The 14,097-nt window shown below is 42.2% G+C and overlaps 1 protein-coding gene and 1 long non-coding RNA gene across 2 annotated transcripts; one reads left to right on the top strand and one right to left on the bottom strand.

The window, feature by feature from the left end:
• The first annotated feature begins 4,451 nt into the window (after positions 1-4,451).
• Positions 4,452-6,912, top strand: LOC136679651 (uncharacterized). The gene is made up of 4 exons (XR_010796562.1): positions 4,452-4,586; positions 4,804-4,886; positions 5,125-5,198; positions 6,775-6,912. It is a non-coding gene; the product is annotated as an uncharacterized lncRNA (long non-coding RNA).
• Positions 5,374-12,913, bottom strand: LOC136679650 (desmin-like). Its single transcript, XM_066658295.1, has 11 exons — positions 12,690-12,913; positions 11,221-11,374; positions 10,340-10,489; positions 9,556-9,675; positions 9,369-9,464; positions 8,531-8,665; positions 8,197-8,307; positions 7,818-7,928; positions 7,591-7,715; positions 6,738-7,508; positions 5,374-5,546 (listed from the first exon to the last, which is right to left on the bottom strand). The coding sequence occupies exons 1-11, from the start codon at positions 12,911-12,913 to the stop codon at positions 5,453-5,455; spliced, it is 2,091 nt and encodes a 696-aa protein (XP_066514392.1). The 3' UTR covers positions 5,374-5,452.
• Positions 12,914-14,097: the final 1,184 nt, after the last annotated feature.

Here is a 14,097-nt window from a genome sequence, read left to right as displayed (position 1 = left end):
TACGTCCCAATAACTACAAAGACCACATTAATAACCAGTTTAATGATCCACGCGCAGGGCCGTTAGAGCCTGGAAGAGCGCTCAGAGCACATCCCTCATTAGAGCGATTGACATTTCTGGGTTTTTGTTTTTTTTCGCCTTTAATCTCTGGATCTGTGCGGAAACAAAGGGAGGTTGGGATTTAATTGTGCTCCTGAATCAGGTGGAATGAGCTTGTGGAAATGACGACCAGAAACACAGCAGCACCACGATGTCTTTAAGGCTTTCGAATTCATCAACATAATTGTCAAAATCAGCAGAAGCTTTTGATTAACGCAAGCACTAGGCCCAGGCTTTACCTTTCTATTTATTCTAATGGGATGTGGACGTGGGTATTTTATTTTATTTTATTTTATTTTTTATTTTTGTACATTTAACAAATACAAAAAAATGCAAGAAAAGCATGTGATGTTTGTGATAAAATATTATAAAATGAGTATAATGTATAACCCTTGCTTAAATTAAACTTGAACCATTAGAAAATAAACCAAAATAAACACTGTCACAATGTTGTCTCTGTGGTGGTACTGCACCTTTAATTGGTGAACATAATTATACCTTATTTTATAATAATTTCAGATTTTAAATTGTGTTGATTTCATACGCCATTTCATCTCCTGGACTTTTATTGTGTTTATTGGTGTATTTAACACATGGGCGGCACGGTGGCGCAGCAGGTAGTGTGGATAGTGTCGCAGTCACACAGCTCCAGGGACCTAGAGGTTGTGGGTTCAGTTCCCGCTCCAGGTGACTGTCTGTGAGGAGTGTGGTGTGTTCTCCCTGTGTCGGTGTGGGTTTCCACTCCGGGTGACTGTCCTGTGAGGAGTGTGGTGTGTTCTCCCTGTGTCTGCGTGGGTTTTCTCCGGGTGACTGTCTGTGAGGAGTGTGGTGTGTTCTCCCTGTGTCTGTGTGGGTTTCCTCCGGGTGCTCCGGTTTCCTCCCACAGTCCAAAAACAGCTAGGTGGATTGGCGACTCAAAAGTGTCCGTAGGTGTGAGTGTGTGAGTGAATGTGTGTGTGTGTTGCCCTGTGAAGGACTGGCGCCCCCTCCAGGGTGTATTCCTGCCTTGTGCCCAATGATTCCAGGTAGACTCTGGACTCACTGTGACCCTGAAATGGATAAGCGCTTACAGATAATGAATGAATGAATTTAACACAGTTCTATAATGAATGATGACAAATCTCTCCTTCTGAAGAAGAGAATGTAATGTACCTTTAAGGAACAAAACTGGACTTTTAAACACCGTTGTACCTTTAAAGGTACAATTACAAAGTTTGTACCTTTATTGACCAGCAGTGCACCTCTGAGAGTGTAAAAATTGTAAAATTGTGCTGATTTTGTTAATGAATGTGGAAATTAATCACCTTTAATCTGTTCAAATGTGTACCTCTCTGCTTTTAACTCAATAGAAAAAGGATAGAATTTCACTCCCAAATAAGACCCCCTTTAAAAGTTACAGATCAGTGACAGTGTGATAACAACAGAAACGTCCAGAGCCCCAGAGGCCCATCAGAGGAACTGAATGCTCAATGCAGTCACTTTCCAACACAATCCAGTTCCACTTGTTTTTTTTTTCTGGTGGAAACAGTGCTACTTTCCTAAAGCTTCGATTCAAGGCTTAGTTTCTGAAGGTTTAATCCTATAATCCTATAAAATACTTTGTAATCCATTCCTTTCACTTCACTGCAGCTCATGGGCTGCCTTTAAGCCATTGTTTCCCAGCGGTGATCTCGATTCCTCCCGCTTTAAGATGATATTCCCCAGGTCTAATGGACTGCCACTGTTTGAGCATTTTTTATTTTATTTATTTATTTATTTATTGGAATGAGAATGACTTAATAATAAACAAATAATAAAACAAAATAAAATAAAAAATAAACAGGACTGAGGGGGTCAATTTGCTTAATTTCAATAGATTCAAGTTGCATCCAAAAATGTGCCCCTTCGTGTCTCAAAGGATCACTATGCAATATTTTAACCTTAAAATTACAACTTTTAAGGTTAAACAGAGGAGAACAGAGCTTCTGTCATTGCTACTTTGGGCTCAGCACCGCAGAAACGGCACTATATCTTTCGGAGAAAGGTAGAAACCCGACCATCCCGTACCCTCCTATTGATTTCAGTACAGTGCTGTAAACATATATTACACTGGGGGTCATTCCAGGAGCAAAAACCCCAAATCTTACCTAGTGTTGCTTTAAACATCATATAGAGGGACAGTTCAGGAATTCTTAGCCATTGTTACATTTTTAGTGCTATTTTACATTCTGTATTTCACACTTTTGATAATCACAAACTTATACGTTTACAGTAAATGTGTATTTAACGATCTGTGGCTATATAATGGCCTCCTTTGGGTGTTTTTACTTGGTCATTTCTTGCAGTCACACACCCTCACATCCAGCTAGGACACACACACACACACAAACACACATACACACACACATACACACACACTGATCAGAAACATAGAGAAATCTGCTCTCATGCACTGTAGCCAAGCTTGCTAGTTTTTATACATTATGGGGTCTGAGCAATACTGTGTGTGTGTGTGTGTGTGTGTGTGTGCGTGTGTGTGTGTGTGTATGTGTGTGTGTGAAGATGTTTTAAAGTTAGACATTCATTCATTCAGTTGAAGCCCACATTGATTCATATCCCGCAAAATACATTCAGACTCACTGTTGTAGTCCAACAAGTCTCTGATAAAAAAATCATTATCAGAGTCTAAGAACCTGTCACAAACACACACACACCAACACTACCCCCCATTCACACACACATTCACCAGTCTGAAAATAACAAGACTGATGAATGCTTCAGAACCTCCCAGACACACATTAACACCCCAGAGACAAACACACTCACAAACCACCACACACACTCACATCCAGCAGAAAACAATACGACTGTTCAGAGCCTCAGAGCTATCTCTCTCTCTCTTTCTTTCTCTCTCTCTCTCTCTCTCTCTCTCTCTTTCTCTCTCTCTCTCTCTCTCTCTCTCTCTCTCTCTCTCTCTCTCTCTCTCTCTCTCTCTCTCTCTCTCTACCATCTAAACCACTCTGTCTCTGATTCTCGCTTAAAGCAAACTGTCAACACACTCCAGAATGTCCACAGCCTCTCCTTGTTGTTTTCCCACTTCCTGCAGGTTTTATCCTCAAATAAGAGCGGAGGTGCCGTCCAAGCTCTTTAAAAATCCTCAACATCTTACAAATCCTGACATTAAATCTATCACAGTGTACTGTATTTCCACAGAGGTGGAGTCAAAAGGCCAGCTGTATTTGCAGTTTTATGCACATGCCATATTTCATACACCCATGCATGGTGGAGTTTCACCTTCAGGACCCAGAACACACACACACACACTCATGCATCTCATCATGAGTTTGGACAGTCAGAGTGTTTGGCATGTTCCAGCGGGAAGAGATCACTTTAAATCACATAGAGACAGAGGTGTACAACTGGATAGAATGAGGCCATATGTGTGTGTGTGTGTGTGTTGTGTGTGTGTGTGCTGGAGGCCAACATGAAGCTGTCGAGGTGGTCCCACTCGCCTTCTTCTTCACACATACCTGTCCACACTCAACATCTAAGCCCCAACGTGTGTGTGTGTGTGTGTGTGTGTGTTAAACAGAGAGAGTGGAATAGAGAGACACAAACAATTTATTAATCGATTTATGTGTTGGGGGCTAAGCCTTTAAGGGGAGTCTTGAGAAATGCCTGGAATCTGTCTAATGTGTATAATGTGCGATATATATATATATATTTTAAAGGTTAGGGACGTATAACAAATCCGTCTCTTAGTGTAGACAGAGGAAAATGGCGTAAATGGCATTAAAATGTTTTATTGAAACGGGAAACTAGCTTTTATGGTCTGAGCACATATGAGGAATATGAGGGATATAAAATTACGTTATGGCCCCTCACCCCCCGAAAAAAGAGATAAAAAAACATAATAAATGAATAAAATAAAAGTCACTGTAAATATTTAAACTGCAGTGTTTAATGCATAAATCGTTAATAATCTTAATACTGAGATGTTACTGAGAAATAATAATAAAATATTTATAATAATAATAAAAATAATTTTTACAAAATTTTAAGCCTACGGTTAAAACTAGATATTAGATTTATTATTATTATTATTATTAGTAGTAGTAGTAGTAGTAGTAGAAGTAGTATTAGATTTATTGGCAACTCTTCTTACCAGCGTGAAAAACGGAGTGTTTATTTCTGACTGATAAAGCTCTTTTTGTGATATTTTTGACTAAAAATACAAAACGGCAATTGAAAATCTGTGAAACAGCGAGAGTATTTTAACACTGATATGACTGATGTTTAATAGCTGCGACATCCGGGGATTTTTTTTAGCTTTGAAATAGCGTGCAGAACCGTTGTGACGTCACCGTATCACCATGACACTGAGAAAGAGAGAGTCCCGGGGCTTTCTGCGACAGACTCCATTTTGTGAACTGCAGAAACTGAGGTCTGGTTTAGCTCTGTCTTCAACAAAATGTATTCGTGCTTTTTCGCGGTGTTGTTAGAGTTGGGTAAGTCTGAATGTACCATTTTACAGATGATTACTTTAGTAAATATAATCAGTTTCTAAATATTCTGAGATACCAAAAGGAAAAAAAAACACACTAAACCAGCTCCCATTTTCACTTCCCTAACACTTATTTCAGTTAAACACCTCAGTGCTTTTGCAAGTAAACGTGCATTACATTTCTCTCTCTCTCTGTGTCTGTGTGTGTGTGTGCTGTCTAGAATGAGGCAGAGATTTAGTGCAGGTGTCAGGAGTGTGGCTCTAACTCTGCCAGCCCCAAGTGGAATTTCCACATGCTACCAAGGTAAATACTAACAGTGTGTGTGTGTGTTGAGGAACATAACTCCAAAAATTAGTGAGCAGTTCAGGAGTTCACCACTAGATGAAGATCTTGTTCACCCAAATGTTTACTGTTGACTCACACTATTGTTGATTTTTAAAGAATTAAAAATAACTAATAAATAAAGAAAAACAAATCTCCATTCATCAACATTCACTCTCTCACCCCCCCCTCTCTCTCTCTCTCTCTCTCTCTCTCTCAGTGACTGCTCCTGTTGGTTGTCCTGCAATGACGAGAGCGTCACCATAAAGACAGGAACGGGTTGTCCACCAAAGGGTGAGCAGTGCTTATGTTTTACTCTGTGAAAGAAAGTGAGCTCTTACAGTTCTTTCAATATTTAGAAACATCTGATTAACAACACAGGACAAAGATCTGTTGTTCAGAAAGCTTTATTGTCAGATCTGCTGCAGTGTTGGGATTAACAGCGTAAATGATGGGGCAGATCAGACGTACTCAGAAGTCTAGTAGAGAGCAGTGTGTGCGAAAGCAGTTGTTTTTGGAAATGGGTTTTCCGTCATGAAGCTTGTAGTTTATTCCTCATCTTCCTCCTGAGCTGCTCCAGAGATGGAGTATGTTCTCTCCTGGACATCACTCTGCACCGTCTCATCATCACCTTTAATTGTTCTACAGGAGAAACATAGGCCAGTTAAGTACACTTTGTAACTATCAATGTTTTAAAGGGATGTTTAACAGAAATTAAAATGGTATGATGGAGAATGCAAATATTAACAGCAGCTTAATGCTATTGTCACACCAGACGTTTGCAGTTCACGTCGCTATGGAAAATAAGTATATATATATATATATACACACACACCAAGCAGTATCCTGACTGACAGTTTCCTGGGCCGCCTAATGTTTATTGGACCGTGTTAAAAATTTTGTGCTTAACCATGGCTACAATTACTTTGTCTCCATTCTGGATCTGCAATACTGCTGACCAAAGCCCCGCCCACTGGTCTGTTTATCGTGGGGGTAAATTTATGTGTCAGTTTTTACTCGCAAAATGTATTCTCCCCCGAAAGCTGCTGCAGGAAATGAATCAAAACTTAATGGGATTTCATTGATGAATATTTGCGGACTAACCTCTAGTGCGAATCCAGCCATTCATTCTCTATTTATAGCAACAAAGAGTGTGTTTCTCCCTGGATTGCTTTGTGAATGAGGTGAAATACAAGGCAGCCAATCAAAACAGAGACATTAAGTGTACAAATACAAATAATTCAAAGCTTTTTTTATGTAAAGTAGAATTGAAATTTAAACTTCAAACATTCTCCAGCTCAATGTTAATTTCACATCAACAAGAAAAATTTAACAGTGAAGTAGTTTGAAAATTGCAAGTGAGAAGAGTTTACACATCACTGCATTCCTTTCTGTTCTTGGGGATAATACTGTATACAAAATTACATGTGAGTTTTGGTTTAGATGATTTAAAGGTGATGATGTTGGCCATTGTGGATGTAGTGGATTAATACTAATTTTTTATTTGTTTTCTTTTGATATAAATCTATGCTAATTTTAACAAAGTTACAACAATTTAAAGAAAGGTTTAACATTTACAATTAAAGATTACACAAAAACATTCTAATCTTTTTATACATCTATAAAATAAATTACCAAAGCAGTTGTTTTAATAGAAAGGGGAAAATGTAAATAAAATCAAATAAATAATATAAAATGCAAGATAAAGGAGAAATGTAGGGTATGGGCCCTTTAACTAAGCTGTGTTTTTACTCAGTGCTTTTCTTCCTTAGTAGAATATTTCCAAAAGTAGGGTTTATGTTCTAATCTCACAAATAAAAATGGATCCATTACCTGATCAGAACGGTCTTTCTCTCTGTCATTTCCACAGCCTGCTCTTTGATGGTGGTGCCTTCTCCGACACTGGATCCAAAACCTCCACCCATTCCCATTACTCTGGCTCCAACACCTCCTGCAATACCACCTTTGGTCCCTAGGGCAGCACCAGTACCATCCAAGCTACTGCTAGAACCGGAGCCGGCTCCCAGTCCACCCCCAGTTTTAATCCCTCCCATGCTACCATCGGCACCAGTATCAGTAGCTCCCAGTCCTCCGTCAGCGGCCCCTAGGCCACCACCACTGCCTTTGGCCTCCAATCCTTTATCAATGGCCCCTATGCCACCATCAATTCCAGTTGTTCCCAAACCACCACCAGTGCTTTTGGCACCCAGTCCGGCTGCACCAGTGGATGCCAAACCACCACCAGTTCCTTTGGACCCCAGTCCACTACCAACGGACCCTAGACCACCACCAACTCCAGTGGCACCCAAACCAATGCCTCTAGCCCCCAGTCCACCAGCTGTAATGCTCCCCAATCCACCACCAACTCCAGTTACCCCCTGTCCACTAACAGTAGCTCCTAGTCCACCACCAGCTCCAGTTACCCCCAGTCCACTAACAGTGGCCCCTAATCCACCTGCTGCACTGCCCCCCAATCCACCACCAGCTCCAGTTACCCCAAGTCCACTAACAGTGGCCCCTAGCCCGCTGCTAGCCATCAGGGCCAAGGTCTGCATGCCGTGGAACATGCCGCTGAGACGGGAATCTTCACCTTCAATCAATTTCCTGTGGAAAACACCAACAATTATAAAATATAATTAAAAATATTTATATATTTTTATCCATATTCCAGTTGTCTGGGTTTTACCTGTAAGTGGTGATTTCGATCTCCAGAGACATCTTCACGTTGAGGAGCTCCTGATACTCGCGGAGGTGAAGAGCGATCTTTTCTTTGGTGGATTTCAGCTCCAGCTGAAGAGCTTCAATCCTCGCCTGGGAACCGAAAACAGCCCGTTAAGGTATTTTTTCACCCTGTTCTTCTATTCTTCTCAAGGAAAAAATCTTTATTAAAATGTGTGTGTGAGTGACTGTGACCTGCAGAAGCTCAAGCTCTTTCCTGTGTTTCTCCTGTTTCTCACGGATCTGAGCTTCCAGTAGTTCGTTCTTGTTCTTTAGAGCGTCCATGTCTCGTTCCTTGTTTTGAATCTATTAATATACACAAAGAGAAACACGAGTTTAGATCCAAAAAGAGGTGCATGTATGTGAGCACATGGGGAAATAAATGAGTGAATGCTTGAATGCGTGAGTATATATGAGTTAATAAGTGAGTGTTATGTGAGTGAGTGAAGGAGTATGTGAGAAAGTCAGTGTTTTCCAAGCCATTTCCATGAGGTGTGTCATGAAAAATAATGATATCAGTGTTGATAAAAAATAAAGCAGTAAAATACTCTTTTTCATATATTGTAAAACTCACATCTTTTTTGGCGTGTGTGATCTGATCTCTCGCATTCCGGACGGCATCCACCTGTTTGGTTGATTTGTTGCTCAGGTCATCAAATTTAGTTCGGTACCAGGAGTCCATTTCCTGGAGAAAATCAATATGAACGGATTATAATTTACTGTAAAAACTGACTAAATCCCCACACACACAGCTTCTTTATGCTAACAAAGCTTTACAAATATTTATTTATTTAAGAAACAGAAATGTAACAAGAAGCAGAGTGTCCATTAACATTGATTTAGTTGATGGAATAATGCAGGTAAAATGGCTGCTGACTCTGCTTTGAGATCCAGTTACAGAGACCTACCTGTAAGTTTTTGGAGGCGATGTCTGCGTACTGCAGCTGGACCTGCTCCAGCGCGCCGGTGATGTCAGGGAGGGAGTACGCGTCCTGGACTGAGACTTGGGCTAAATATATCTGTTTCAGTAGTTCTTCAATTTCCTAAAGAAAGCGCATGATATCAACACATTCACTAATCATTTAAAACATACTTAAAGTAACACTAGGTTGTGCTCCTGGAGCTCTGGTTTCCTCCCATGGTTATGTACATCCATCCATCCATTATCTGTAACCGCTTATCCAATTTAGGGTCGCGGGGGGTCCAGAGCCTACCTGGAATCATCGGGCGCAAGGCAGGAATACACCCTGGAGGGGACGCCAGTCCTTCACAGGGCAACACAGACACACACACGTTCACTCACACACTCACACCTACGGACACTTTCGAGTCGCCAATCCACCTGCAACGTGTGTTTTTTGGACTGTGGGAGGAGCACCCGGAGGAAACCCACGCGGACACGGGGAGAACACACCAACTCCTCACAGACAGTCACCCGGAGCGGGAAGCGAACCCACAACCTCCAGGTTCCTGGAGCTGTGTGACTGCGACACTACCTGCTGCGACCCAGATTTCAGTAGCATATACTTTGCCTCACCACTTTTAGAGGCATGGTTTCACCCATGGAACCAATTATATTTGCTCTGCCTTGAAGGCAGCGCTGCCTTCAGAACCATTTTGTGTAGTGATATTTCGAGAGAAAGAAGACAAACTTGCTCTATTAATCTCTTAGTTACGGATGACTGTGGCATCACTAAAGACTTGCTAAAGTATCCATTTAAATACAAGTTTAGCCCCACTGCTGACCTCTTTGTGGACCCTCTGAATGAACTCAATCTCCACCTCCAGGGTTTCCAGCTGTTTTTCCAGAGCAATGCGAGCAGAGGTTGCAGCATCAACATCCTGCGAATAATCAGAAGGCCACATACAGTAAAAAAGGATGTTTTATGAGTCAATGCTAATATGAGATGCTGAATGAGAGACGATCCTTTACCGGGCGGAAAGCTTCTATGTCCAGCTCGGCCTTCTTCCTCAGCTCCACAGCCTCCTCATACTTCACCTTCATCATTTCCAACTGACCAGCCATCGCGTCTTTGGCAGCAACAGCCAGTTCCTTAAAACCAACAAGGATTAAAGGGGTAGTGTCTACTAGCCGTGGTGGTATCTTTCTACCTTGGCCTACAAGGCTACTTGTTCAGCCCAGTGTGCATCAGCCATAACATTAAAGCCACCTTCTTGCTTCTACACTCATTGTCTGTCTTATTAGCTCCGCTGTCCATAAATGTGCACTTTACAATTGTACAATCACACACTGTAGTTGATGTTGCTCTGCATACTTTGTTAACTCCCTTTCGCACACTTCTTCAGTGGTCAGGATCACCACAGATTCGATTACAGAGCAAAAGAGGGTCCTGTGGGCTATGATGTCTAACAGAGTGGACACGGTTTAAAAACTCCAGCAGCACTGCTGTGTCTGATCCACTCGCACCAGCACAACACACACTAACACACCACCATTACATCAGTGTCACTGCAGCGCTGAGAATGATACACCACCACATCACACCTGCTCTCTGGGGGTCCTAGGTTTCTTCTGACCTTTGAACAGTAGGATGAAAAAAGGCTAATAATGTATGAACCGATGGATGAGTGTAGAATCTAGGTGATTTTAATAAATGGGCAGATCCATGTAAATGTTTTCTATGTTGATGTATTCTGTTGCATCACCGTAGATGACTGTCATAAGAGGGAAGAGTCTGTATAGTAATGTTCATTACCCGTTGCACTCTCATTTGATCTGCAATTCTGCGCAGCTCCTTCAGCTGCTCCTCATACAGCATGCGGATGCCGGTGGGCTTCAGGAAGCGGTTCTGGAGAGCTTCAATCTCAGACTCCAGGAGCTTATTTTGCTGCTCCAGAGAACGGACCTGCAAAACAGCACAGAGATGCTCTCCATTTCGAGTCTCAACATGGGAGTCCACTACTCTACACTTGGGCAAGAATCCCAATGCTATATTCACTTGTATCTGTAATGTGATAAAAATGTTAAAGTAACAGTAGGTAGTATTTGTACTTTAAAATGACAGCTTCAAAATCATTGGGATGCTTCACTGACCGGTAATAGGGAGAATAGAGCCTCTTTCTTTGCTACTCTAGGCTCAGCACTGCAGAAACGGCTCTATGTAACTTGGGGAGGAGCATAGGAAAACACCCCTCCTCCCTTCACTCTCCCCCTTGATTTCTGGACGGTGCTGTAAAAGTACGTTAGATTCTGAAAGTGTAGAGTTAACCCAGAAGCAAAAATACCAAGTCTTCCTTAGTGTTTCTTTAAGTGTGTGCCCGCCTCCAGAAGTCACATAGTGTGGTTTCTGCAGTGCTGAGCCTGGAGTAGCTCAACAGAGGCTCTGTTCTCACTATTACAGGTCAGTGAAACATCCCAATGATTTTGAAGCTGTAATATTTAAAGTAAAAATACTACCTACTGTTGCTTTAAGTTCTCCCATGTCTCCAGCATTGAGCTGTGGAGCTGGGTGCTCTGGAGAAGTGGAGATGGATGAGTTGGAGTGATGTTAGTGATCCGCAGCGTATCATCCAACACTAACGCATGATCTACGCAGTACACAAAGCTCAGGCGTCTGAGTGGAGTGTACTCTCTTGCCTTTTCGATGTAAACCGCCAGTCGGTCGTTTAAGGCCACCATCTCCTTCCTCTCTCCAGTTCTGGTGCTGACGAACAGCTGGTTTTCAGCAGCCACAGCGTCCAGATCGATTGCTTTTCCCCCAGCACTCACACACACTGCACCTAGCCCCATACTGTAACACACAACAGAACAATTACACACATAGCCCCTATCACACACAACACAATAATTAATAATTATTTATATAAGCTGCATTTAAATCCATATTCAAGCAGTAACACACAACAACAGCTGCACACACTCTGGAGCAACTGCAAATGAATATAAAGTCACCATGCCTAATATCAAACATGGGTTTCTAGGTTATAAAGTCCCTGCAGGGAGCACTGGGCTATGGAGCAGTAGGGCTGTGTTCTTTTGAGCAAAGGAGCTCCATCCAACACTTCTGGGATGAACTGGAGTTGTATTTATGATTCAGAACTCTGTAGCATCCACAAACTTTTGACCATATGGTGTATACCTTAATTTCTTTATGGATTTAGCCATTGTTGTTGTTGTTGTTGTTGTTAAAGCTTAACATAAATCAGGGGGTTTCAGTCTAGTGGGAGCCCACAGCCTTAAACAGCCCTCATCTGCATATCTTCCAGCTGTTAACACACCTGAGCCAGGTATCAGCATCCAGAGCCCCTGGTTACCTGGCTCAGGTGTGTGTGTGTGTTTGTGTAGAGCTGGAGGAGAATTAAATAAAAGGATAAAAATATCCTGCACTGGCTGAGGGTCTCTAAGGAGTCGCATGAAACCCCCTTGATGTCTTTGAAGACGAAGTGGCTGATATATTAATATATCACAGGGATGCTTCGTCTGTGTGTTATTAACCAGCTGTCCATCCGAGTAGACTGTTACTAGTGTGGGATATCTAACACTGACCTAATGCCAATGATGTTAAAGTCCAGCCGTTATTAAAATTCTGACATCGTTTATAACACTGTTGATCAAATTCATTGCTATAAATAGAGAATCGGAGCACTGGATGCTGGGCCATTTGTTAGCACACATACACAAGCACTTTGTAATACAATTACAGACTGCAGTCAACCTGTTGCTCTGCATACTTTGTTACCCAATTCTTCAGTCAGGACCTCCACAGGGTCACCACTGAGGGTGGTGGACCTTTCTCAGCGCTGCAGTGACACTGAGGGGTTTAAAAACCCGAGAGTCACTGCTGTGTCTGATCCACTTGTACCAGAATGATCTACCACCTGAAAAACCTACTCTGTATTGGTCTTAAGGGACACTAAGCATTGAAGAAGAGGGTGAAAGTTGGCTAACAAAGTATGCAGAGCAATAGATGGACTACAGTCTACATTTGCAGAACTAAGGGATGCAGCCATATGATCAGTAGAGCTGATAGAAAGGACTATGAGTGAAGAAACAAGCAGGTAGTTTGAATAATCAAATGACTTGCAGGCCACTCAAACAAACCTTACCTGCTGGTTATTGACCTGCCGCGAGAACTGGACAGCGTCCGGTGGCTTATGGCTCGGCCTCTAGTTGCTGCCGCAGAGGTGGTGCGGGTGAGACTAGCCGAACGACATCTCCCAGAGTCCCTTCTGACTGGTGAGGGGCTGCTGACCCTCACCTCATAGGACGAGGTGGAGGTGTCCTCAAAGTGGCGGCGATAGGAGGAGATTCTCTCTGGACTTCGACTCATGTTGGAAAAGAAATGGGCTTAACTTCTGTTCACTTCTCCTGACCGTAGCTACTCCTGACCCTTTCTGTGGCTTCTCTGCTCTCAGATCTAAACTGGATTGGTCCTAATATACTCCCAGCCCCAAGATGATCCAGCAGGTCTGGAATTTGGAGCTTCGATAACATAGAAAGCCACAGTTGCCACTCAAACATCTATCATATACATGTGAGGGCCAGAAGATGCCCCCATTAATCGCCAGAAGCCGATCTGATGAGATACACTGCGATATGTGCCTTTAATTACCAACTCAGCAGCAGAACGGGCCACTGACGCTGAGGTCAAGCTGTTAGCTGCAGCCCTCTGTCACCAGTGGTCCAAGGCTGTTGCCTGAAAAAAGAGCAGAACTGTGAGATTTTAATAGTCTCAGAATGAGATTGAGATGAGATGAGTAAGACTGGGGTTAAGAGCAAATCTAATATAACTTGATAAGTAGCTATATGTAACTTGTCAATCAAGGATAAATGATTAAAGTGGGTTATTTACTTTAAAATCATACACTGTATGGACATAAGTATTAGAAAACACCTCCTAATCACTGAATTCAACTGTTACATTCAGTTTTATTGCCACAGCTATATAAAATCAAGCACCTAGCCATGTAGTTTTTTCTTTACAAACATTTGTGAAACAATGAGTCATACTAAGAAGCTCACTGGATCCAAATGTGCTGTTGTAATAGGATGCCACCACTGCAACATATCAGTTTGGGACATTTTTTTTCCCTCCTAGATATCCCACAATCAACAGTGAGGGGTATTTTTTAAATGTGGAAGCATTTAGGAACCACAGCAACTTAGAATCAGATTGGCAGATCACAGAATGTTTGAGTGGGGGAGTGCTGAGGCGCATAGTGCGTAAAAGTCACAAACGCTCTGCTGACTCTGAAGGTCTGTCCCAAAACCCAGTGTGCTTCCTAAGTAGGCACTGAATATGTAGACAGCTGTTTAAGTCTGCAGCATTCTAACCGACCTCTGACCTTATGAAACGCTCTAGTTACAGAGTGAATGCTTAACTGCTTGTCCCTGCAGGCTTTACAGCTCCAAAATCAATGCCAGCACAACTATGCCCCAGTGCACAAAGCAAGGTCCATAAAGGCATAGTTGGGTGACTTTGGTGTTGAAGAACTTGACAGGCCCACAAAATGC

The sequence above is a fragment of the Hoplias malabaricus genome, chromosome Y (assembly GCF_029633855.1).
Source record: "Hoplias malabaricus isolate fHopMal1 chromosome Y, fHopMal1.hap1, whole genome shotgun sequence".
NCBI classification, from domain to species: domain Eukaryota; kingdom Metazoa; phylum Chordata; class Actinopteri; order Characiformes; family Erythrinidae; genus Hoplias; species Hoplias malabaricus.
The sequence above is the reverse complement of the archived record's forward strand: the minus strand, read 5'-3'. Positions and strand labels throughout refer to the sequence as shown.